The sequence below is a fragment of the Macaca thibetana genome, chromosome 8 (genome assembly GCF_024542745.1).
Source record: "Macaca thibetana thibetana isolate TM-01 chromosome 8, ASM2454274v1, whole genome shotgun sequence".
NCBI classification, from domain to species: Eukaryota; Metazoa; Chordata; class Mammalia; order Primates; family Cercopithecidae; genus Macaca; species Macaca thibetana.
In genome coordinates, this window is record NC_065585.1 from 14,949,827 (window position 1) to 14,977,079 (window position 27,253).

Genomic DNA, 27,253 nt, shown 5'->3' on the forward strand with positions numbered 1-27,253 from the left:
CAGCATTTTGGGAGGCCGAGGTGGGGGGATCACTTGAGGTCAGGAGTTCAAGACCAGCCCGCTCAACTTGGTGAAACCCCGTCTTTACTGAAAATACAAAAATTAGCCTGGTGTGGTGGCGGGTACCTGTAGTCCCACCTACCCGGGAGGCAGAGGTTTCAGTGAACTGAGATCACACCACTGTACTCCAGCCTGGGCAACAAAGTGAGCCTCCATCTCAAAAAAAAAGATATGCCTTAAAATGTCTTGATATTGCTTCATTCAATCTGCTTTGTGGGCCCACTGTGATAGGGAGATGAGACAGTCCTCGTGCTCAAGGTCCTCATTGTTTGTAGGGAGACAGCAAAACAGATAGTGTTTTGAGAAATAATCTGCTGAGGGGGCATGGTTAGAGAAGCTTCCAATAGGGCAGATAAAATTCTAAACACATTTCCTGAGGTATATTGTGTATTTCTCTAAACTGATGCCAGAGACTGGGTTCCTGAGTAGAAGTGTACCACCTGAGACAAGAAATCTTCACTTGCTGGTAAAGAGCTTGGATCAGAATCTGGCAGACCTGGATCTGAATTCCATCAGCTCTGCTGTTTACTACCTGCAACTTGAACAAGTTTTATACATACTCTGTACCTCAGTTTTACAAATGGAGATGAGATTGAAGTGCTTTAATTTGTTAGGGTTGTGTACATGAAATCACTTGTGTAAAGTGTTTAGTGCAGTGCTGGGTATGTGTTGAATGTTCCACAGGTATTAATTCTTGTTATTTTTCAGGTGAAATTATACAACCATGTGTTGTAGGATAAAGCTTTCCAAACCCGTTGGTATTATTGCTTTGAAATCTTGTGTTTCAAATATATGTTGGAACACAGGGATCTTTGAGGAACCGAATGAATTTTGACTTTTCTCCTTTCTTTATCTGTAGTTCCATAATATTTCTCCTTAGAGTGTCCAGATCAACCTCATGATATTCCACTGGTTAATGTGTCTTTCTCTCTCCTTCGAGTTCAAATATGGTTTAACTGGGAGGAACTGTTCTATGTATAGATGTATACGCACATTATGAAATCACTGTTTTGGGACTGCAACTGTAATTTCCAGTGTCCTTGTGATATCTTCTATCGAATGTCAACTGGTAGCCATAATTTGTTTGTTGGTACATCTTTATAAAATACCATAATTAGTTTTATAACTGTCTTGTATAGATAAATCCATAGAGAATGAGTATGTATATATAGATATGTGTATTTTAAGATTTTGTAGGTTATTACAGTTCCTTGTTTTATTTACACATAAGGAAACAAATATTCTTTTTTTATATACTGGTGGTAAATCTCTGATTTTTTTAATTGTAGTTTCTTTCAAGATGGCTTGAAAACAGCTGATAAATTGAAACAGTACATTGAAAAACTGGCTGCTGATTTATATAATGTAAGTTCTTTATAAAATACATGCAATTTAACTTGCTTTCATGGATAAGTATCAGTAATTTTGAAATCTGTATTAGAAAGGTGTTAAAAGCAGAAAAGATTAAATGATATGTCTGTACAGACCCTAGGGCAGGTAACCCTTCAGTTTAAGTCAGAGAAGTCATCAATGGTCAAATACTCCAGAGTCCTTCTGGGGCCATAAGAGGATCAGTGAGGGGAGTATGTAGCCATCAGTTCCAGATGGTTCTCCATTTACGATTCAGTTAGCATCACATTTCAGTGTTCCTTGGTCAGCAGTTGCAGAAAGAATGTATGATTGTGGAAGGATAAAAATGGACTCTGAATAGACAGGTTTATAGGGGTTTTTGGGTTTTTGTGTTTTTTTTGTTTGTTTGTTTTTCAGACAGAGTCTCACTCTGTCACCCAGGCTGGAGTACAGTGTGCGATCTCGGCTCACTGCAATCTCCTCCACCGTCTGGGCTCAAGCGATTCTCGTGCCTCAGCCTTTTGGTAGAGATGGGGTTTCACTGTGTTGCCCAGACTGGTCTTGAACTCCTGAACTCAAGTGATCCACCTGCCTTGGGGTCCCAAAGTGCTGGAATTATAAGCGTGAGCCACCACGCCTTTCATTTATAAGGGTTTTTGTTTGTTTGTTTTTGCACATTTTATATTATCTCTCTTTTTTTAGTATCTAGGTCTAAATGTATATATTAGAAATGGTAAAGTTGTTGCCCAGAAATCATTTGGTGGTAAATAAAAGCATATATATTATAAGTATGAGTAGATATCCTCAAATAAAGTTTTAGAATTACAAATAGTGCCTTTTATATAACTTTAAAAATGCATAGCTCTGTATTTTTTTCTGATTTTCTTTTAGTAGTTAACATGGTTCAGGTTACAGTTAAGTCCCAAGTGGTTAAAAAAGCAGCACCGATCCCTTGTGCGCATTTCATGCTGTGTAAACTTTGATGTATGCATTGGCCCATTAGACTTCTGCTCATTCTTAGGATTCTCTCCTGGACCATTTAATCACATCAAGGTATTTTCATTACCACCCTTGGAAAAACCAGAAGCAAATAATCTCAATGATATTTCTTAAGCTGTTTAGAATAGTACTTCAGAGTTAACTGTCTAGCTTGGATACGTTATTTAATAAGAATGCATGTTACGTTATTCACTAATTTCAAAACCCACTGGTACTTTTATAAGATGAGAAATCTCATATTAAAAATGAGACAATGTAAAGGACTTTTAGTAAGAAAACCAACTATATAATAGAATTGTTTGATGAGTGGTATTTTTGTATAAATTAAACTCTGCCTATAAAAGTGTAAATGGTAAGTAATAGAAGTAATTTTTTTTTCATAGATAAAACAGACCCAGGATGAAGAAAAGAAACAGCTAACTGCACTCCGAGACTTAATAAAATCCTCTCTTCAACTTGATCAGAAAGAAGTAAGTGGTTTACATGTTTATAACAGGGCTAACAGTGTAAGGTAAGGCTGCTTGTAATACCCTTTGCGTTTCCTGATCTGCAAGACAGGCACAGTGATATATAATATAAAAGTATGTAAGCCCCATGTAGAAACTCTGTTTTAGTTCCTTTTCCTTCCTTGTAGGAAAGATGTTCTGGGTGTCCAATTCCATGACTCTGGATTTTTTTTCTTCTTTTTTCTTTACTTTTTTGAGACAGAATCTCATGCTGTCATCCAGGCTAGAGCGCAGGGGGCACAATTATGGCTCACTGCAGCCTCGACCTCAAGCATTCCTTCTACCTCAGCCTCCCGGGTAGCTGGGACTACAGGCACATGCCACCACACCTGGATAATTTTTGTATTTTTTGTAGAGATGGAGTTTGACCATGTTACCTTGGCTGGTCTTGAACTGCTGTACTCAAGCAATTCTCCCACCTCAGCCTCCCAAAATTCTGAAATTACAGACATGAACCACTGTGTCCAGCCCCATGACTATAGATTTTCAATCCTAGTTTTGAAGACATGCACTTTGGGAGTGTATGCTGAAACATAGTTAGTACATTCTACAGCTGTCCTCTTTAGACCACTTCTGTCTTTCTGGGCAGCCAAAACAGGCATGCCTCATTTGCCAGGGAAATATTTTGATGCAGAATCCTATAGAAGCTTTGCCCCTCAATTAGGAAATTTGAGGTGAGATGGTCCTTGGATATTGAAAGAGTATAGAATGCATGGTAGAGGCTGGATGATTGCAGTACAGATCCTTAATTATAAATATCATTTGTTCAAACATTTCCCTAACACCTACTGTGTTCCAGGCACAGTTCTAGGTACCAAGCTTTAGTCCCTTCCATCCAGGAGCTCATTATCTAGTCAGCTGTATGAACAATCCATCATGCCTAAAGTGGTGTTGATGCTATTAGAGATACATTGGAAGGTGACTGCAGCCAAAGACAGAAACCTAAAAGACCCAGAGATGGAAAACTCACCAGCATATTCAAGGGGCTGCAGACATTTTGGGGCAGGGTGGGTGGAGGAGTCAGAAATACAGTTTCTGAGGTAAAAACTCAGACCTGACTATGGAGGACCTTGGGTGTTGCACTAAGGGACATAGACTTCATGATAAGGACAAATTAAATAGTAAGCACCATTTGTTTTCTGGGAGAAATTAAAAACGTGCCTGTTTTTGTTATGAAATTATTACGGGTTAAATTTAAGAGCAGTGGCTCACTCCTGTAATCCAAATCCACCTTGGAGGCCAAGGTGGGAGGATGACTTGAACCCAGGAGTTTGAGACCAGCCTAGGCAACAAAGTAAGACCCTGTCTCTACAAAAAATTTTGAAAAATTAGCCACGCATGGTGGCATGTGCCTGTAGTCCCAGCTACTAGGGAAGCTGAGGTGGAAGAATCCCTTGAGTCCAGGAAGTGGAGGCTGCAGTAAGCTGTATTTGTGTCACTGCACTCCAGCCTGGGCAATGGAGCAAGACCCTGTCTCAAACAAACAAAAAAAAATTAAGAGCAATATTTAATAGCAATAACATGAAATATAACATTTTTATAGTTTTTAAATACTATCGCACAACAATAGCAAGTTCACTTATTTTAATTTCTAAAATTTCTGAAAGGGGTTTATGAGTCTAAAACAAAGCAACTCCCATAAAACATGGGAAGCCCTGCACTAGTGACACTAATCTTTTAAAGCAACCCTGAAGGTTTTCTTTATTGAGTGAATATAAGCCTCTGTTTTTCTGGTTCTCCAAATTCAGTTTTTGTAGATGCACTGGGGATTGGTCAAGTGAGAGAAATCTATAGCACTGTAACACTAGGCATCTGCTAACCTGTGGAGTAGGCAGAGTGGCCAGGAACATCTGTGTACGCTAAGGCAATTTCTGCATCCATGTCATTCAGAGTCTCAGGCAGTGACTGCACCTGTGGTTTGAGGCCTCTGACTATGATTTACGAGAACTTCCAAGTATTAGACCCCCAGTAGACTTCGGACTGAAACACAGATATGCCATGCTCTTTGAAGGTGCTTATTACTGACAAATAAATCTTAGGAGAAACGTGGTCTCTTTGAATGATTTTTCAGTGTAAGAGCATTAAAAAGACCCAGGTAGAAGGGAGTACAGGGTGGTAGATTTCAGTCTTGGGAGAAAATTGTGAGGTTTTTTTTGGGGTTTTTTTGTTTATTGTTGTTTTACTTACTGGTATGTACTTAACCACTCCCCACCTTTGTTTTGTCACACAGTATTAACTTTCCTACATATGGAAGCTTTCTTGAAAAATAAAGAGGAGGACTATTAACAACCCGTTTTTGTTTTGCATGGAGACATAAGTATTCTGCTCATGGTAGCTAAAGAACGAAGTTCCATATAAGCCAAAGGAATGTGTACATGATGAAATGCACATGATTTGATTTAATCCCACCCCAGATTAATAAATGATGAGTTTTCATTAGTACCTTGTCCACAGAGTTTTACAAGTAATAAATTGATCTTTCACAACATGCCTATTCCTTTCTCATGCTGTTTATCATCACTCATTGCAGAACATGTTTAGAAGGTAATGATTTTTCATGACTGAGATTAAATGTGAGAGGCGACCATCCACAGAGAAGTTCTGACCATGGTACTATTTGAAAAGAATGTCAAGTAATCTTAAAGATTAACTGAGGAATCAAAAGCACCCAACAAATCATTTAGCCTACTCACCCCCACCGGGTTCTAACTTGGCTCCGTTAAAGGAAGTTCCAAGAATTTTAGTTGTAAATAGGATCCCCGGAATTTTGGTAAACTCATTTTATTTTCTATTCTTAAGTTTTTGTCGTCTTAGCAATGAATGTTCTATGAAATTATATTAAGTTTTTATAATAGCTTAATCTACAAAAGAACTCTTTGCTACATAACTGTTTTTAGAGTTGAAAGTAGGTTTTTGTTTTGGGTTTTTTTGAGACGAAGTCTCTGTCACCCAGACTGGAGTGCAGAAGTGCAGATCTCACTCACTGCAGCCTCCGCTTCCCGGGTTCAAGTGATTCTCGTGCCTCAGCTTCCCAAGTAGCTGGGACTATAGGCATGTGCCACCTTGGCTGGCTAATTTTTACATGTTTAGCAGAGACGGGTTTTCACCACGTTGGCCAGGCTGGTCTCGAACTCCTCAAGTGACCTCAAGTGATCTGCCCACTTCAGCCTCCCAAAGTGCTGTGATTACAGGCATGAGCTACTGCGCCTGGCCTGAAAGTATTTTAAATGGTGATAAGTCATATTTAGGATATACAGAATTACTCCAAAAATTACACCTTTTTTGTTTGAGTTCACTTATGGACTCTCTTAAAACCCCATCACATTATGGTTTGCAAGTTTGACAGATTCTGTGTTTCTGTTTTACTCATGTCACAGTATCTGTCATGTAGCCTGGTACCGGAAAACTATTCAAATACTTAGAAAAATGAAACAGAAGGAATCTTTTGCCCACTCCATTCGTACCTTGCATTAGAAATTTTAGGCTTCTGTAGTAGAGGTTTAGTTTTAAATTGGATACCAGAAACATTTATAGCCCCATTAAATCAATGAGTGTGTAATTGCTTGTACTTTCAAAAGATTTGAGACTCTACCTCTTAATAATACATTTTATACATTAATAAGGTTTTCAAATAAGAAAGTGATTTGTCTGTACTGCTAATAGAGAATAGGAAATTAGGCCGGGCGTGGTGGCTCAAGCCTGTAATCCCAGCACTTTGGGAGGCCGAGACGGGCGGATCATGAGGTCAGGAGATCGAGACCATCCTGGTTAACACGGTGAAACCCCGTCTCTACTAAAAAATACAAAAAACTAGCCGGGCGAGGTGGCGGGCGCCTGTAGTCCCAGCTACTCGGGAGGCTGAGGCAGGAGAATGGCGTGAACCCGGGAGGCGGAGCTTGCAGTGAGCTGAGATCCGGCCGCTGCACTCCAGCCTGGGTGACAGAGCAAGACTCCGTCTCAAAAAAAAAAAAAAAAAAGAGAATAGGAAATTAAAAAGATTTTAAGTTCATTGTTTATGTTTTATATTTTTGCCCAAATGAGTTTTTCTTTTTCCTGAATACATAATTTCTGTTACGCTATCAAAGGATTCAGAACCTATTTCATTCCTTCAATTTGTGTCAGTTTTTAAATTGTTATTAATGTTAATAAATCTCCAGTATCTACTTTCTCAGAAAAGAAAATCCTCTTTTCATTTGTCTAGAGTGCCCTGCTTAGCAAGCTGAATGGCCATCATTTCTCAAAGTGCACAAATAATAATCGGTGTGACTTTATTAAACCATGAAACTCATTCACAGTTAATTTAGGATTGTTGATACTAAACTTCTGAAACATACTGCTTCCTTCCTGCTCAGTTTAATGAGGTCAAAGCCTGGAGTTTAGCCACTTTATTCATCTTTAAAAGCATATTAGTTTGATGTAAAGCAAGGCCCATTCAATCTAAGAGTTTGTTATTCAGAATTTAAGGTTTACTTAAGCTAGTAATAAATATGTAAGGAATGTCTTAATGGTAAATTTACAGAATATAATCTTTTTATAAGTTGTTAGCATCTGAATCCTTGTATAAAAGAAGTATTTTTATTTTTTAAACTTAGTGTTTTATTTTAAAGGTTAGCAAAGGTTAAGATTAGAGATACATAGTTGCTTATTTATGATTGCGTACCTAGTAGTGAGACATCCATTTTTGTTTTTGTTTTTTTGTTTCCTGCCACATGTGGGAGCCATTCTCTGATGGAGGAAAGGCGTGAAAGGCTTGAGAGAGATCTCTTTGTCACAGGCCTTTGCCAGCTCCAATATAATACATGTGACAGTGTTAGGCCCATTTGAAAACTTAACAAATGTGCCAAAAAGAAAACTACCATGAGAGATACATAGTTTTAAAGCATTCGGACAGACCTAGGAATTACATGGGCAGATGAAGAGAAGTCTAGTTCCGTAACAAGAGTTCCAAGGAAGGTGGTTGTGAGTGAACACCAGTATACAGGGAGATTTTAGATTTTGTTTTTAATGTTTCTAGGAGATACAGATAGGGCAGAGATCCCTGACTCCAAATTCATAATTGAGTAATTTTCGTGTGATTTTGTTGGATTAAAGCAGAAAGCCCTGTGGATTTCTTTAATCCCTGCCTCTTGTTTTGTCCCATGCCTCAGTTCCCTGCATTATGAACACACTGCTGCCTCTCTTAAAAAAGAAAAAAAAATCCTATTACTACTGTTGTTACTGAGGACTGTTGCTGGAGGTATTGGTAGGGGAGGGCTTCTCTTCTTGCTTGTCTGAGATTTAGTACAGTCCCTCAGTCCTACCTCCATTTAGAAAGTGTGAGAATATCTTTTAGGGAGGACTTAGTGAACCACATTACTATGGAATGCAAGACTATAGGCCCTGATTAAAAGTGAACATTTAGGTCAGGCATGGTGCTCACACCTGTAATCCCAGCACCCTGGAAGGCCAAAGCAGGAGAATTGCTTGTGTCCAGGAGTTCAAGACCAGCCTGGGCAACACAGTGAAACGCCATCCCTACAAAAAAGCAAAAATTAGCCCGACAAGGTAGCACACACCTGTAGTCCCAGCTACTCAGAAGGCTGAGGTGAGAGAGTCATTTCAGTTTGGAAGGTTGAGGCTGCAGTGAACTGTGATCACACTATTGCGTTCAGCCTGGGCAACAAAGCAAGACCCTGTCTCAAAAATATACATATATATTTTTAAAAAGGAAATATTTAGGGAGAATTTTGCAAGAAAATCCTAGATTCAGGTCCATGTCCCATCTCTCCCAAATGATTAATCTTGTCCAATTAAAGGTTTCATATGGAGGGAATCTGGCCCGTTATAAATAGAGAAATTATTCAAATAGAACATAACTCAAGTTTGTAACCTCTTTAATGTGAGCCAGCTTGCCTGGTTAAGTGTACGGTAAGCTCCCAGTAACCTACACAAGAGAGCAGGACAGTGATATGGTGAGAGTGTGAGCATCCATGTCAAAGCCAGGGCTTATGTTGTATACTCAGGATCCTTAATACCTGGCTTTTAGGAAGTATTCAGGACATGCTTTTGAACACAGAATCTATCATGTATAGAATAGCCTTACAAAGGTACATTGTCCTAGAGATTTTCCTTTGACTATTACTTACGTTAATTTTGCATCACTGAACATACATTACTTGGTCCAAAAAGATCCTGAGTGTCAGAAAGAAGCCATCCTGGCCTTAAAGGTATTATGTACACAAGTCAGTAAATAGCCAGTGGTTGGTTCAGCTTACCTCGACACTATCACATTTCAGGTGTTGTTTATGAACTGGATATATTTAAGTTCTTTTCCCTTGGGGAAAAAATAAAAAAATAAAGAAGTCCTGCTGCAATTTTTGGCTGTTACTAGATTTTCTGAATAATTCATTTTGGGTTTCACTGAAGTATTGATTCTCTATACATACGCATTTGAGGTTTGTCATCCATTTTATCTTGGTAAAATATGTGTGTGCCTGATGTTCGTCTGTTTAGCCATGTTTCTGTTCTCACGCCATATGACCTGAAATAAAACCTGATAAATACAGACTTTTGATTGTCCTATCACCCAAAGTTTATCCTGAATCTAGAGGTGTATGTGTTTTCTGGTATTATCTTTACAGTGATGTTTTCTGTGTACATTATATAAAATGCTTAAATTATGGATAACATTTTCAATGAAATTAACTATATTTTCAAATGCTCTGCCTTTTTTCTCTGTTGCTTTTGCCCTTCCTGATCGAAGTCTAGGAGAGTAAGTCAATACTTTTTATGAGAATATATTGTCTTACTTGTATGTCTAAAGACCGTGTTCTCATTCTGCAGTTCAACGTTGTTGATTTTATTTCTTACATTTTCAAAATGTAATGGCTGTTTCTAGTCATGTAGTCTTTAGAAACTATGGTTAAGTATCAGTGAAGTGCTAATAATAAATCAACCTTTTTTGCATCTGTGTTGTTGGTTTGGCCCTTGTCACCCTCCACGACATCATACACTTTCACTGCTGTAGAATTGTCTTAATTTTAAAAATGTGGTTATAGGTATATTTTACAGAGCACTAATTACAAAACGAGAAACATAATAATTGTTAAAACCTCACTTAGAAGTTTCCCCTTTTATTTGGGGGTATTTTGGCAGAATGTGTAAAGGGAGAAAGGTATAGCCTAAGGGAAGAACATGTTTGGGTTGCATGGACTTTATTTTGTGGTCCACTTCACTTTTTCGAGTCCCTTCTGTGTTTGCCTCTGCTGCTAGTATAAACTGGATTCAGTCTTACAGTAGTCTGTCTACCAGTGCATTGTCTTGTTTGAAGTCAGTTCAGAGTAGAGCTGGGTTTTGAACTAGAAATCAGAAACCCAGACCCCAGCTCTGCCTCGGACTTGCTTTGTGACTCTAGCAAGTGCTTAGCTGCCCTGTTTCCTCCTCTAAAATAAAGGCAAGGACCTGGCAGATCTTAAAGTTCCATAATTCCCTTAGACCCAGACCAGTGCCAAAGACCCAGTGGCAGAAGAGAGTCAAAGATGTGAGAATTGTCTCCAGTTTTTGTTTAATCTGTGGTTTTTCTTTCCTAGGATTCTCAGAGCCGGCAAGGAGGATACAGCATGCATCAGCTCCAGGGCAATAAGGAATATGGCAGTGAAAAGAAAGGGTACCTACTAAAGAAAAGTGATGGGTATGTATGAGCCCGGCCCAGTGTCTCAGTGTGTGATTAACCTAGAAAAGGTTTCCAGCCTCTCATATAGGGAAACACACTTACTTAACATTTTGTAATACACTAGCTGCGGACCTTTAGCACACTGGTGTTCTTCAAGTAAGTCTGAGATTTAACCAACTCTCTTTAGAAGAAACAGTAATTGCTCTGTGGCCCCTAAATGGCACTTCTGACTTGTAACGAGCAATTATAGGAAGGCAGCTACTGAGTAGCACATGCAGCAGGCGAGTGCTGACCTCATACCCACCCACCTCTCCGCTGTTTTTGTTTTGTTTTGTTTTTTGTTTTTTGTTTTTTTTTTTTGAAACAGAGTCTCACTCTGTTGCCCAGGCTGGAGTGCAGTGGCACAATCTCGTCTCACTGAAAGCTTCGCCTCCCAGGTTCACACCATTCTCCTGCCTCAGCCTCCCGCGTAGCTGGGACTACAGGCGCCCGCCACCGCGCCCGGCTAATTTTTTGTAGTTTTACTAGAGACAGGGTTTCACCATGTTAGCCAGGATGGTCTCAATCTCCTGACCTCGTGATCCACCCACCTCAGCCTCCCAAAGTGCTGGGATTACAGGCGTGAGCCATCACGCCTGGCCCCTCTCCGCTTTTATTCACTACAGTTTTCTCTGCCTGGTTGCCCACCAGGCCACCCAACCTTGGGTGTCACCCTTGAGTCCTCTTTTGCCTCTTATATTATAGCCAATCTGGCAAAAGCCATTCTGTTTTTAACTGTGAAAGTAATATACTCTTGCCATCCCCACAGCCCCTGCTCTAGGGTGAGCTGCTGCTGCCATCTCTCTTGGAGCATTCAGCAGCCTCCTAACTGGTCTCTTTGTATCAATCATTCTTCTTTTTCTGCAGTTCACCTTCATACAACAGTTAGAGTAGTCTTTTAAAAATCATAAAGCACATGATGTCATTCGCCTGCATAAAATACTCCAGTGGCTTCCCTTTACATATAGCATCTCAACCCTTCCTTCCTGTCCCGCCTCATCTTGTTCCATTTTCTCCCCGATCCTGCCACATGAGGCTTCTTTTCTGTTGCTTAAACAAATGATTCTGCTTCATAATAAGTGCATAAGTAGAATCTTCATTATTCCCTTTAATAGTTGTCTTTTTGGAGGGAGGGGACAGGGGACAGGATCTTGCTCTGTCTTCCAAGCTGGAGTACAGTGGCACTATCACAGCTTACTGCAGCCTCCCAACTCCTGGGCACAAGTGATTATACCACCTCAGCCTCCTGAGTAGCTGGGACTACAGGCACATGCCACCATGCTTGGCTGATTTTTTTTTTTTTTTTAATGTGGACAGGGTGCCCCTTTGTTGCCCAGGCTGGTCTTGAACTCCTGGCCTCAAGACATTCTCCCACCTTGGTCCCCCGAAGTGTTGAGATTACAGGCATGACTCACTGTGCCTGGCCTGTTGTCATTGTTTTTTTAAAAGAAAGCTCCTTCTTTTCTGATTACTTGTGGATATGTACTCCTTGGTTTAATCTGAGACATGTACATTTTTTATTGTAATTTTTTGTTAAAATTATAAATATTTCTCTTCTGAATTTCTGGGGTCATTGACTGTTTTGCTTATTATTCATGCATTCAACAGAGATATTTTGAGTCCTACTATATGTCTAGGACTCACTCTTCTAGGCCCTACAAAGATGGAGCATACAGCATTGAACAAAAGAAAATCTGGTCCTGATAGAGCTGACATTCTAAGGAAGAAAAGAGACAAAAAATACTCAATATATGGTAGATCAGATGGTAATTAGTGCTATGGAGAAAGATCAAGCAAGAGATGCAGGTGGTGTGAGGGATGGCAGTGGTTCTTGCTATCATACAGGTGGTTAGGGAAAACTTTATTGAGTTGATGTTTGAGCAAAGGAAGTGAGAGAAATCTACATAGATACTTGGGAGAAGATGGAGAGTCAGGAGCATGCATCTCATGGTGACAAATACCTGAGAGTTCAGTGTAGCTAGAGTAGTGAGCAAGCCAGGAGGTCATAGGAGTTAAGGTCAGAGGGACAGGGAACCACTCTGTGAGATGAGGAATCATTAGAGGGTTTTGAGCAGAAGAGTGACATAATCCGACATGTTTTGGAAGGTTCTCTCTGACTTCCAAGCAAAGCACAGTCATGGAGGGTGAAAGCACAGAAACAAGGAGACCAGTTAGAGGGAGGGCTGCCTCAGAAACCTAGATGGGAGCTGATGATGAGGCCAGGGGAACTGCAGAAGAGAGGGTAAGAAGTGGTCAATTGTGGATAATGGAGGTAGGGCCAACAGGACTTGCTGATATGGGGTGCAGAGAAAGAAAAGCATCCCTAGTACAGCATCTGGCTCATTGTAGAATCAGTTAGCTTAATCCTGCTGTGAAAGTAAAAGGAGAAAAGAAATACCAGCTAACAATTCACAGCTTAAAACTGGGCTCTAGAATAGTGACCAAATGCTAGTCCAAACTGCATGAGATCAAGTGTACATAAATTGTAAATTCCATAGTTTATCTTGCTGAAAAGCCTCAGGCTCAGCTCCTTGTCCTTCCCTGACCATCTGTGGTATAGACATCTCTTGGAAATGTGGTGACCTGTTGTTCTATCATCAAACGGAAAGTTAATATTGTGTTCCGTTACGAGCAACGGTGTACTATTACATATCTACTGAAGTGAAAGTATAAAAGTCATTTTTTAACACTGCTCAACTGAAATCACAATGTCCTTCTTGAAATTAGAATTGCCTAATTTTAAGTGAAGCGGTTACAATCTGTATATCCAAGGAAGATCAACAGTCTTTTCGTAAGTGTTGTGTAGTTCAACCCTAAAGTGTTCAAGTAAATTATCATCTTGAGAGCCCCTGTGTATGCCAGCCGCATGCCCAAGTACCTGCTCACTCATCTCATTTAACACCTTTTACAGAGAGATTAAATAATTTGACTGAGATCAAACAGACAGTAAGTATGAACACCCAAATTTGAACTGGGTCTTCTGACTTAATGCCAGGGTTATCTCCCCTTTGTTTTTCAAAGGGACCGCTGCTGCTGTTGATCACTCTAAGGATATGCAAGACATTAACTGGCACAAATTCACCCCCTTGACTTTTGGTCTCTTCCTTCATGTACTCATTCCACACACATGTATGAAATACTCTGGTGTATGAGGCAGCCTGCTAGAGGTGAAACGTAAATGAGATATGGTCCTCACCCTCACTTTGACTGCAGTCTGTTGGAAAGAGATACAGACAGAGCTCCTGGATCATAGAGTTGGAAAGGAGGTTGGAAGTCAAGTGGTTCCACCTCCTTAATAATTGCACAGATAGCAAAGATGAGCACTAATAACTGGGAGTTGCTTGTGACTTCTGTGGAAGAGTAAAAAATTGAAATGCTTATACATGAAAACAGACTCATTTGCAAACAGTGACCACTGATATGTTCTGTGATTTTTCTCTAAAGTATTATTTGCATTAGTAATTTTTGACCCTAGCTTTGGAATGCTCTTTATTACTTAAAGGATTATTACACAATTTGAAAAACAATTTAAAATTTTAAAAAATAATTTTTAAAAACTTTATGGACCAGAGGCAATTATTGAGAGGCAAAGGAGCAATTGCTTTATTATATTTTCTCATTATATATACAAAGGTGGGTGTTATTGTCTTCGTAATACAGAAAAGGAAAGTGAGTCTCCAAGAAGTCAAATAACATGGGCAAAGTCACATAGCTAGAGATCGTGCTGAGATCAAAGCTCAAGTGATCTGGCATCAAAGTTGGAACTATTTATACGAGACCATTTTCTAGTAGAATTTTCTTTTCTGGAATTGTAAGATTCTAGCATGGCGTAATCAGTAATTGTGTGTGGCACTGTCTGTGAGCACCAGATGGCATGAGTTCTTGGTATGTCCATTCAGGAGCTATGCAGACTGGAGCATTTGTAAAGCTTTCATTACAGAGCAGGGGAGATCACAGTAATTCAGTCTAGTCCATGGAAGTCTTGGGAATAGAAGCTATCAAAATGTTCACAAAGATCAGGTGCTGGCTGGGTGCGGTGGCTCATGCCTATAATCACAATGCTTTAGGAGGCCGAGACAGGCGGATCACTTGAGCCCACCAGCCTGGGCGACATGGCAAAACCCTATCTCTACAAAATTTAGCCAGGCGTAGTGCACATGCCTATAGACCCAGCGACTCAGGAGGCCAAGGTGGGAGGATCGCTTGAGCCTAGGAGGTCAAGGCTACAGTGAGCCATGATCACACCACTGCACTCTAGCCCGGGTTACAAAGTGACACCCTGTCTCTCATGCACAAAAAAAGATCAGGCAATACTGCTCTCAGCTGTGCCAGGAGATATCTCAAGATTGTTCCCTTTCCTCTGGCAATCTGAAAGTTCCTCAGTCACAATCTCTGTCAACCCAGAATAATGCTTCTGTGTTACTTTCCTTGGCTTTATTAGCAGCACAAGAGAAGGGTTTGTGTGTGTGTGTGTGTGTGTGTATTGTGCTTCCATAATATACATGTGTAAGTAAAACTAATGAGTAAAGACTTAATAAAATGGATAAACTAAGGCTTTAAACTATTCCTGAAGGTTGAATAGTTTGATTGTTGAATTGAGTGGTATTTAGGATGACACTGGTTTTGGCTTAAGTGTGTACAAGGATGCCTCACCTATGTTAGCAGGCTCTTGTGAGAGTAAGATGGATGCAAAACTCCTTGCAGAGAGTTAGTCACGTTAACCAAATGTGGCTCTGATTAGTTGAGAGATGCTGCCTCTAATCAGACATTTCCTTGGTCAGTACTTCTAGAAGAAAGTATGTGATTTAGCTCTAATTTGAGGATGGTTTATCAATTAGTAGTTAAATTACCTCCCGAGCAAGGCTAGCATTTTGAATACAGTATGTTCAATTTGCATTTGGTTAGATGGTGTCAAATTCCTACTTCCCTCTATGAAGCATGCTTTAGAACAAACAGTGCTTCTAGTAGTTAAATACACAGTATTATTTGTGTTTAGAGATGGTTTTAAATTTGTGTTGTGGCAGCTTTCTTAGAGAACTAATTTAAGAAGGAAAAGAAAAATACAAGATGGTACTGTTTTAAATGCCTGGGAAAGCTACAGTGGTCTCCTGATGTCATTTGTTTCCACGGCAACAGAAGGCCTTCAAAACTTTCTTCCAGCCTAGGGAATCACTGTTCCCTGCCCGTTTCTTCTTATCTGATGGAAGTAGTCTCAACTAGTGCATTTGCACCTACCTGCACTGACGCAGATCTGCCACACATGCAGTCTTTTGCCTGTGCCTGGAGCTTCACACACACACAACTCTTCCAAGTTTGAATTAGTTCTCTTCGGCTTTTTTTACCCTTCAATATCATCAAATCACATTTTTCAAAATGTGTATCACTTGTAACTATTTGGGAATGGTTTGGTCACCATTACTTCCCTATGCAAATCATGAACAGTTTTTGCTTGGGGCTCTGAGGCACCATTCTGTCTCTGGAAGATGCCTAAAGGGATGGTGTATGAGTTACCAAAAATGATGATGATGCATTCTTGAGCCCTGGCTAAGCTCGTCCTGTACATACTGAGGCAGTTCACCCCCCTCCCTCCTTGCATGGCAGACTTCTTGAGTTACTTTAATTTTACTTTTTATTTTTTGTAGATATGGGATCTCCCTATGTTGCCCAGGCTGGTCTTCAACTTCTAGGCTCAAGCAGTCCTCCCACGTCAGCCTCCCAGAGTGCTGGGATTACGGGCATGAGCCACCGTGCCCAGCCACTTTCTTAATTTTTGAAACTCAATTATTAATAACAGAAGTAATCAATTGAACACTCTTATGAAAGATTGACAGATATGGTTGAAAACTACTTATTAACACCACCCCTAACAGGTTTGGGTCTCCTTCATAGAGAGGAGTTACTATGATATCAGTGTACTACCTGTAATTCATTGATTGAGTCTCCTGCGGTTAGATTATTATTGTTTCTATTTCCCATTTTTACTGTCCAAAGCAGTGCTACTACCGGTCATGGTGGCTCACACCTGTAATTTCAGCACCCTGGGAAGGCGAGGCAGGCAGATCGCTTGAGCCCAGGAGTTTGAGACCATTCTGGGCAACACGGCAAAACCTTGTCTCTACAAAAAAATATAAAAATTAGCCAGGCATGGTGGGGTGTGCCTGTGGTCCCAGGTACTCTGGAGGTTGAGGTGGGAGGATCAGATGAGCCTGGGAGGTCAAGGCTGCAGTGAGCTGTGATTGTGCCACTGTACTCTAGCCTCCAGAGCAAGAACCTGTCTCTATATATGTGTGTGTGTGTGTGTGTGTGTGTGTGTGTGTGTGTGTATATATATATGTCTTTAAAAAGCAGCACTGGCCGGGCGCAGTGGCTCACACCTGTAATCTCAGCACTTTGGGAGGCTAAGGCTGGTGGATCACAAGGTCAGGAGTTCGAGACCAGCCTGGCCAAGATGGTGAAACCCCATCTCTACTACCAGTACAAAACTTAGCCAGGCGCGATGCCAGGAGCCTGTAATCCCAGCTACTCAGGAGACTGAGGTAGGAGAATCACTTGAACCCGGGAGACAAGGTTGCAGTGAGCCAAGATCATGCCACTGCACCATTCTAGCTTGGGCAACAGAGCAAGACTCCGTCTCAAAAAAAATTTAAAAAGCAGTGCTGTAATGAGCATCCTTGTACATGGCTACCTGTGTGAATTACCTTCCACCTGGGATAATAAAAGGCAACCAGGATTTTGTTTTGGGGGTTGGATTTTTTGGTTTGGGGAAGTTATTTTGTAGTTATTATTATGTATCATATTGTATCCTTGCATGTCCCAGAGTGAATCAGTTACTATATCTAGTTGTGTTTGACTTCCTCCTTAGGATCCGGAAAGTATGGCAGAGGAGGAAGTGTTCTGTCAAGAATGGGATTCTGACTATCTCACATGCCACAGTAAGTATGTTTCTTAATTTACCCTGCCCATTGTTAGGTTTTCTGGCCTCGTAGGCCAGAAAGCAAACACGATTATGTATTCAGCAGTAAAAATCTCGCAAATACATTTATGCATTTGGGTCAGACCTTTGCCGATAATCCTTTACCAAAAAAAAAAAGGTTTTGTCTTGTCCTGTGGTGGTCGGCATCATTCTTTGGCATCACTAGACACTTGTATTTTTACTCTCTCAAAATGAATAAGGTATTTTGATTTTGTAATCTTATCTTTTGGGAAATATTGGTTGTTCTGAAAAACCCAGGTTTTTGAATTATAAAGATGACAGAGGCTGTTCCTTGCATGTAAAAATAATGTAGGAAACATAACAGTAGATGTAAAAACCTTGGTGGTAGTCAAAGAAGCACACAGTAAGTTTTGCCCTTTTTAAACCAATAGAAAACTCTTTTCAATTCTTAAAAATGCAGAGATTGTAGTGGAAAATGTACCAAGCGGGAATGGAAATGGCAAGGTATATGCCAAGACTTTTTTAATATGCTTGCTGTTTAACCCAGTAATCTCAGTTTCGATTTTAAAAACTCATTAAATTACAGTATGCTGTGCCAAGTGATGTCCTTGGGGCACTGCTTAATGAATTGCCAACAGAATAGTGGAAATGAGAGATGAGTGTTTATTATGTTGGCAATTTTGTATGACTTACAGCTGACTTTAGATATCTATCAGGCAGGAAAGGAAGTACCACTTACCTTCATAAACTTTATTTCACTTAATCCTCCCGACACCCCATGTGGTATGATAACCTTCATTTTACAGATGAAGAAACTGAAGCGCAAAGAACAACTATAATTTGGCTAGTAACTCACAGAATTGGAAGTTCAAACTCGGGTGTCTGTCTGACATTAGTCCTTGTGGCCCTTCTGTCTCTTCCTGCAGAAACCATCATCTTACTACACTGTAAACGCCCCCTTGGGCACCTGCCTAGTCCTCTTCTTCTTTCTGTCTTCAGCCTCTCACACAAAACTTGACATACAGAAGGCTCTTAGTACACTCTTGTGGCCCAGTCCTTTGTGGTAAATGACTGCCCACATCTTAAAGATTGTTGTCCTTTATGAAACTTGAGCAGCTGCATCATTTCTGTCCCTTGCCCCTCGCAGCACACTTTCAGTGATTCTTCGGAGGAATTCCTCAGAGATCTTCAATTACCCTCAAACAGCCCAGCTGAGATTTTTAGCTGTCATGCCAGTTGTGTCCGGCTACCCATCTGATATCAGAAATCCTGTCCACAGACTTGGATCTGTCTGTAATTATGATTAAGGCTGTCTAACAATGATTCATTTCTTCAGCAATCTTTTTTTTTTTTTTTTTTTTTTTTTTTGAGATGGAGTCTTGCTCTTTCGCCCAGGCTGGAGTGCAGTGGCACAATCTTGGCTCACTGCAACCTCCATCTCCCGGGTTCAAGCTATTCTCCTGCCTCAGCCTCCTGAGTAGCTGGGACTACAGGTGCCCACCACCACACCTGGCTAATTTTTGTATTTTTAGTAGAGACAGGGTTTCATCATATTGGCCAGGCTGGTGTCAAATTCCTTGTGATCTGCCCGCTTCGGCCTTGCAAAGTGCTGAGATTACAGGCGTGAGCCACCACGCCCAGCCCTTCTTCAGCAATCTTTTGTTAAGCTTCCATTCTGCCATGTTCTGGCGTAGGCATCAAAGATGCATGAATGAAAAATTAGATAATTTTTACTTTCTTATATTTAATTCCATATACAGTCACCTGTGCATACCAGAGTGAACATTTCTGATCCTTTGGCTGTGTAGATGGTGAGTTTTTAGTCAGTTACCATCTTTTTGTTTTGCTTTGTTTTGTTTTAAGACAGGGTCTGGCTCTGTCACCCAGGCTGGAATGCAGTAGCAATGATCTTGGCTTACTGCAACCTCTGCATCCTGGGCCCAAGCCATCCTCCCATCTCAGCCTCCTAAGCAGCTGGGAATACAGGCACACTTCACCACGCCCAGCTAATTTTGGTATTTTTTTGTGGAGACAGGGGTTTTGCTATGTTGCCCAGGCTGGTCTCGAACTCCTGGGCTTAAGTGATCCACCCACCTCGGCCTCCCAAAGTGCTGGGATTACAGGCATGAGCCACTGCACCTGGCCAGAGTTACCATGTGTACCCTAACTCTCTACCTTCTGCTGCACAGCTCTCCCCTTGGATTTGTCAGGCTGTAACAGTCCTCACTAGGCATTTTGAGAAGTTATATAATGGCTTTATCATGTTGTATCTGTTTGCTTTTCTTAGGAATCTGCTGTGGGAGGCAGTGCAGAGTGATGGGAGATCATATAGTTGATGAAGTGAATCAGTGGCACTGCTTAGTAGTTATATGACCTTGGGAAATGTACTAAAAATGAAATAAGTTCCCTTTCGCCTCCTGTTTTTATTCCTGCCAAAACACGTTGTTATGGCCAAACGAACTGTTTATATGCATTCTTAAGGCTCGAATTAACAAGTCTCACATCACCCACTTTGTTTAGTGGCTAAGATAATGGACTATGGCATCTGTCTGATTTGAGTCTAAATGCCAACTTTGCCATTTATTTTGTGACCTTGAGAAAAATATTTAACGCATAAAGATTATATGAGGATTCAGTGAGATGACATGCCATGTGTGGCCATTCTGTTAACAGTTATTAGTGCTGTCACTGTTAGTTTATTGGATGTTGCTGACAATACTGAAATCTGTTGACAAGCAGACCCTCCTGCTACAAACATTAGCACTCTCCTGCCCCCAGAGCAGCCTGGAGGGAAATGGCTTACTCTCCTAACTTCTGATTCTCTCCTGCTGTTTTTGCTATTCTATTCCCCACTTTTCATTGGCTTTGGCCCAGACCTTTTTTGCTGCCAGTTACATCACTCATAATCACATTGCTGCTCCCACAAAAAGGTCTCTAGCCAGTTTTAGCTGGCTTTTCCTGACTTTGCAAACACCATTGATTAGAATTAGGTTGAAAATCAAGGCCAGCAGTTTTCTGAGAAAAACATAAAGGGCTTCTTTGAAAAAGTGGGGAGAAGAGCCTTTGTTGTCAGAAAACTTGAGGTGTTTGGGACACATGAAAATTCTTTGGTTTGAAGGCCCTCATCAGTGTCACCTTTGCAAATTGTTCTTATCAAAGTGATTCAGGAGAGGGCCAAGTACTCATTTAGATTAATGGTGCAGGGTTTGTTGGCTTGGCCACCCAAGCAAGGTCTGCACCAGAGGTGATTCATCTCCCCAGCTTACTATTCTAAGGAGAAATACGTTTCTGTGTACACCTGAAAAATTGGCAGCCCATCCTTAGAAGATTTCATTCATAAATTCTTTGCTTTTCATGTATCTGTTAAGACATAAGTTTTTTTTACTGACTATTCAAAGTAATGCAGCACTGTGGGAACCAAATTCAGTGTGAATCTCTGAATTTGCTATAACAGTAGTAATATTAATGATAGCAGCTTCCAACTATGAACTATCTAGTATGTTCTAAACGTAGTATAAGATGCTTTCATTTCAAAATACCAGTTCCAGCAAATCTTGGGCAAACATTTCACTTAGCCTCAGGCCAGGCATGGTGGCTCATGCTCAATTTGGGAGGCTGAGACAGGTGGATCACTTGAGCCCAGGAGTTCGAGACCAGCCTGGGCAACATGGTGAAACCCCATCTCTACAAAAAAAAAAAAAAAAAGGCAAAAATTAGCTGAGCATGATGGTGTACACCTGTAGTCCCAGCTACTTGGGAGGCTGTGAAGTGGAAGGATTGCTTGAACCTGGGAGGCAGAGGCCGCAGTGAGCCAAGATTGCACCACTGCACTCCAACCTGGGCGACAGAGCCAAGCCCTGTCTCAAGAAAACAATTTTTTAGTCAGCCTCAAAACTTAAGTATAAAGCTTATATGAAGCCACTAAACTACTTTAATTTCTATAGTTTTGAATTATTTGCTTTTTCTAACTAAAAGCATTATAATATAAATATCATAAAACAAATTACAACAGAAAGTATAGGAATTATAGTTGACATATTTATTGTAGTAATCTTGAAAAATCAATTTCAAAAATACAAGCAGCTATGTTCTTCAAAAACCCTGCTCCCTGAATTTATTAACCACAGTGTCACATTCTGTTTAAATAATGGGTTGTAAAAAGAAAGAGAACTACCATTTGTGGAGCACTTAGAATGCACCCTGCACTTCATCTTCAAGATGGCCCTACAAGATAGGATCACGATCTTCATTTCCCACCATACTGGAAGTTCCTAGGAGGCAGGGACCTCATCTTACTCAGCTTTGAATTTTCAATACCTAACATATTGCCTGACATGTACTTAGTGCTCAGTGAATACTTTTCTAATGAGACTGCATTTTATAGTTGAAGCTCAGAGAGGTTAAATCTCATGCTAAGGGTCATGAAGTTTGTAAATAGCTGTACCAGTTTTCCAGGCTTAAAGCCTATACTCTTTCTCCTGTATCATAGGGTTTTTTTCCTCAGATGCCAGATTGTTGTTAGGTCTTTGAAAGTTTCGTGAATAACAGTTCTTTGCAGTGGAACTCCTTACCTTGGCCTTACCTTGATACTCCTTGAATTAGTCAGGGGTCTTAGGGTAGAGAAGGCTGTAAGGGATTCCAGGAAGGGAGGAGGAGGGGTACTAGTCATGAAGATAATGCAAGTATTCTAAGAATTTATATTTGAATCTGAAACTGCCTAAATAATGTATTACATCTTTCAGATGTCTTCAGATGCCCTTATGATTAACACTTACAGCAATTATTAAATTTATAGTCACTTTTTTCTCAATCAGCCAACACCAACAGTATTTTTAATAGCCCACAGAAGTTCATTAAGGTCTGGTGTTTTACTCAAAAGGGTTGGAAATCCAGCTGGCCTCTTTAGATGTTCCACCTCTTAGGTGGATAATATGTGTGTGTCCACCTGCTTGATGGGCTGATCATTTTAAACAGAGGGAGAGTCAGACCTCATCCTTTTGAGTCCATCTGCAGTAAATGCCCATTCAGCATCTTATTTTATGTGCCTTTTATTAAGCTACTTAACTCATACTACTCATTTGTAAAACAGAATAACTGTACCTGTCTTCCATGTTGTGAGAATTAAGTAAGATGATGCATTTAAAACTTTGTAGAACCTGGACCTCAATAAGTGTTCCTTAAACTTAGTAGCTGTTGTCATCTCAGGGAGCTGAGGTAGGGTTACAGCATATGAAACCCTGGAGCCAGACTGCCTAGACTTGAATTTCAACCCTGACACTGAATCTCTAGTGAGGATTTTCCATCTAAATAAAATGGGGCTATTAATAAGGCCTAATTCGTAAGTGATTGTAAAGATTAAATGAGTTTATTGATTGTAAATAATTAGAACAGAATGTAGGGCAGAATTAGTGCTCAATAAATGTCAGCTATTATTATTACTACTTCTCTAATGTATAACTATTTCCATTTTAAACTGTGGTTTATTGGAATTCTTTTTTTTTTTTTTTTTTTTTTTTTTGAGACAGCATTTCCCTTTGTTGCCCAGGCTGGAGTGCAGTGGCACCATCTTGGCTCACTGGGCTCAAGCAATTCTCATGTCACAGCCTCCTGAGTAGCTCAGACTACAGACATGCGCCGCTCACAGCCAGCTAATTTTTTAGTAGAGATGGGGTTTCACCACGTTGGCCTGGCTGGTCTGGAATTCCTGACTTCAAGTGATCCGCCCACCTCAGCTTCCCAAAGTTCTGGGATTACAGACGTGAGCTGCTGCACCTGGCCGTTGGAATTCTTTTGTATTGCTATTTTCATTACTGCTCAGTGTACTTTACAGAGCCCATTTGGGGTACCTCTTCTCTCATAGAAATTTAATTTCTGCCTGTTAGGGATTAACAGCAGCTCTGTCACCTCCATGGCATTTCACTAAAGCAAGAATTGGATGTGTCTCTTCTCCCTTTCCTTTGGATCTTTGGATCTAAAGTCTGTTGTTCTATTGCCCTATCCAGAGCCCTGAAGATAACATTCAGCTGCCAGGGCTTTAAAAGAAGCACTGAAAGCATATACAGGAAACAGGAAGAGACCTGCAAAATGGATTGCTCTCTTCTTTGCAATGTATTCAGTAACCTTGTTTTCTGTGACTGACCTTCAGAGCTGTCCTGGGCTGTCCTCTGATTCCACATCTTTACCCTCATTGTCACTAAAAAGAGAATGAGAATATTTTTCTTCCCTCCAGCAGATTAGAAAACAGCACTGTCAGTTGTAAAAGAGTGAACTTTGGAACCAGTTAAACCCAGGCTCAAACCCCTGAAAAAAAAACTGTAGGACCTTGGATAAGTAACTTAAGCCTTTGGAGCCTTGTTTTTCCTCAGATATAAAATGGGCATAATTTACCCATAACTTTTTTTTTTTTTTTTTTTTTTTTTTTTTTTTTTTTTTTGAGACGGAGTCTCACTCTGTCACCCAGGCTAGAGTGCAGTGGTGCAATCTCGGCTCACTGAAAGCTCCACCTCCCAGGTTCACACCATCCTCCTTTCTCAGCCTCCCAAGTAGCTGGGAATACAGGTGCCCGCCACCACGCCCGGCTAATTTTTTGTATTTTTAGTAGAGTCGGGGTTTCACTGTGTTAGCCAGGATGGTCTCGATCTTCTGACATTGTGATCCGCCCACTTCGGCCTCCCAAAGTGCTGGGATTACAGGTGTGAGCCACCGCGTCCTGCCCATTAAAATTTTTTTATTCCTTTCTAGGCTAGGTACTATTGAAGCAGTGATGAGTTAGTGGCCCCTGCCCTCCTGGAGCTTGGAATAAACAAAGGATAAGTCCCATAAAAGAAGTGAGCAGCAGGTTGTAATGGAAAACAAAGCAGCTACTTTAGTGTCATCAGGGAAGGCTTTTCTGATGGTTTAGCATAAAGCTAGGCAAGGAGCAGCCCCACTAGAGGGAAGAGAATGGGCCAAAATCACGAGACTGGACAGTATGTTCGTGGGACCTAAGAGAATTGAATAAGGGTGGAAATGATACCACTTTCCATACCCTCTGTGAAGAGTTCAGAGGTTCAAATAAGACACTCTTTGAAAGCTGTTGATATGTACATATTCTGGATACCAGAATTCACAAACATCACTTCGCTTTTTTAAACAAAAGACCAGATGTTAACTTTCCTGAACAAAATTCAAAATACATCTGCAAGTGGGGCATGGTTGTGTGCACCTGTAGTCCAAGGTACTTGGGAGACTGAGGCCAGTGGGTCACTTGAGGCTAGGAGTTCAAGGCTGCAGTGTGTGATGATTGCACCTGTGAATAGCCACTGCACTCCAGCCTGGACAAAATAGCAGGACCGTGTCTCTAATAAAAGGAGTGCAACCGCAGGTCCAAGGGCACTGGTGTTGAACCTTCTCCACAGCCATGTTCCCTGGCAAAAGAAATGTAGTTGTTCCAGTATAGAAAATGTTATTTGGACATATGACAATAAGCTGCGCTGTTTCCAGAACTAAGGGTCACTGTGGAATATCTTTGTCTTCCACATTGCAAATGCAGAACCTGAAGACAAATGTTTACCAGAGGGCTTCCCAAGTTCAAGTTCTATAAAATATAAGTTTAGAAATATATCTGCTGAAGTCTTACAGGTCGTTCTTCAAAATAATACATGCAGCAGATACGTTTACTCTGAATCCTGGTGGAGGTTCTTCTTTTCACTATTCGAGTCACAAGATTACATATTAGAAGCATCAGTATATAGTTGATTGCAAATGAAAACTCTCATCACTTGCATCTGAATGAACCATTGCAGGTGATTAGAGGGGGCTGCAATTGGCCACATGAATCCAGTGATTCTCATCCGTGACGGTACATTGGAATCACCTGGTTCCACCCTCAGAGATTTCGATTTAACTGATCTAGAGATGAAGCCCAAGTATTGCTAACCGGGTAACTTCAACTTTAGCCAAAGCAGAGACCCTCTGAGTCCTTCCACCATTGTTTGCTACTGTTAAAATATAGAGAGGCTAGAATAGAGGTGTGTTACTCAGAAATCTGAAGCCAGTGATAGTGATATTTGTCAACTTTGTGAACTGGATTGTGGACCTCAGAACGTAAGCCAGTTTGAAGTCAGTTCTTACCACCTCTTTCTTCTAGTTCAGTACCCTTTTAATAAATGAAACATTAAAGTCAGAGCAGTGGGCAGGTCTAAGCTTCTTTCAAAGCCAGTCTCAGTGTTTTAAGTGCGCAGTTACTGAGTTCTTTCACCTCTTTTCTGATTCTCCCCTGTGTGCCTGGAGTCCCTCTGTTTGCATGCTCTGTGTCTTCACATTCACCAGGGTTGTGTGCCCTAGACTCCTCTTCTCCTCCTCACGCTGCCTGTTGCCCATGCCCATTCAGTTTACTTCCGTAGAGCTTCCACCTTAGACAGGATCTGATGTTCTATTTGAACCTTAGTGACTTATTGGGAAACTCTCCCAGAGGTGATTGCATTTTAACAAGGAATACTGCTTTAATCTAAAGGGAAAATTATAGTAATAGAATTTTATGTATCAGTTATGTGGACACCATCAGAGGAGATATTCTGGGAATAATTAGTAATTATAAAGATAGTTGTCCAGGTGCAGCGGCTCACACCTGTAATCCCAACAACACTTTGGGAGTCCGAGGCAGGAGGATCACTTGAGTCCAGGAGTTTGAGACCAGCCTGGGCATTGTAGCAAGACCTTGTCTCTACCAAAAAAAAAAAAAGGCTGGGTGTGGTGGCACATGCCTGTAATCCCAGCTACTCAGCAGGCTGAGGCAGGAGGATTGAAAGTGGGAGGTCGAGGCAGCAGTGATCCATGATTATGCCATTGCACTTAGCCTGGGTGGGTGACAGAGCAAGACCCTGTCTCAAAATAAAAGTAGGTGACATTTACTGAACACTCATTACATGCTAGACACTTTACATATGTTTTCTTTTTTAACTTTCATAACACCTTCACAAGGAAGTAGCTGTTAATCTCCTTTTTTAAGAGGAGGAAGCCTGAAAGTCACATTAAGTGCTAGAGCCAGATATGAACCCAAGAAGGTAAAGTCCAGAGCCTCTTCTGCCTCCCATTTGGAAGTGTAGCACCAGACATTTATCAAGCATTGCCTAGTTCATTATCACAGCAGAGATGGCATTGTTTTCCCTCATCGTGGTGAGATAGCATGAGACTCAGAAAAGCCACGATACTTGCTCATGGCAGTATTAATGTGTGCCTGGGCCTAGACTCAAACCCAGATCTGATTGCCTCCAAAATCAGACTTTTCCCTCCACTCTACCATGTACCTTAAAGTATGAATAAATTCCTTTTCCAAATCAACAGAGTATTACATTGCCTCCAAACTGGAAGAAACCTCGGTTCCCAGCATGCGGCTCCATTAAAGTCAGGTGTTTTGTAGCAGTTTCTCATTTGGGCTTCAGCAGACAGCAAGCAATGCACTTTTGATTTTTAAGTCTGGCAAATCCTCTGGAATAGCAAGGGTGTCGTGGTGCTGATACTGCCTAGGATTTGAGGACCTGCCAAATAAATCTCTCTGGCTTTCATGTTGAACAGAGATTAGTAGAAACTCCTTCGAGGAACGTGTTCCATAAATGAAGAAGGGAGGACAAAATTGAAGAATTAAAATATAGAAGAGGTTACAGATCAAAACCACAGGACTCACAGCTTGTGAGGATTGAGGTTTTTAAACCTTGCCTTGGAGGTCTGACACAG

The 27,253-nt window shown here is 40.8% G+C and overlaps 1 protein-coding gene and 1 non-coding gene across 6 annotated transcripts in view; one reads left to right on the forward strand and one right to left on the reverse strand.

The window, feature by feature from the left end:
- Positions 1-27,253, forward strand: part of ASAP1 (ArfGAP with SH3 domain, ankyrin repeat and PH domain 1) — a 395,931-nt gene that overhangs the window by 268,912 nt on the left and 99,766 nt on the right. For all 5 annotated transcript variants that reach the window (XM_050801573.1, XM_050801576.1, XM_050801575.1 and 2 more), the window contains 4 exons: positions 1,350-1,425; positions 2,793-2,879; positions 10,484-10,584; positions 17,468-17,537. In XM_050801573.1, the coding sequence (XP_050657530.1) occupies positions 1,350-1,425; positions 2,793-2,879; positions 10,484-10,584; positions 17,468-17,537 (334 nt within the window). The remainder of the gene's footprint in view (positions 1-1,349; positions 1,426-2,792; positions 2,880-10,483; positions 10,585-17,467; positions 17,538-27,253) is intronic.
- Positions 7,623-7,778, reverse strand: LOC126961931 (small nucleolar RNA SNORA12). The gene has a single exon (XR_007728511.1). It is a non-coding gene; the product is annotated as a small nucleolar RNA SNORA12 (small nucleolar RNA).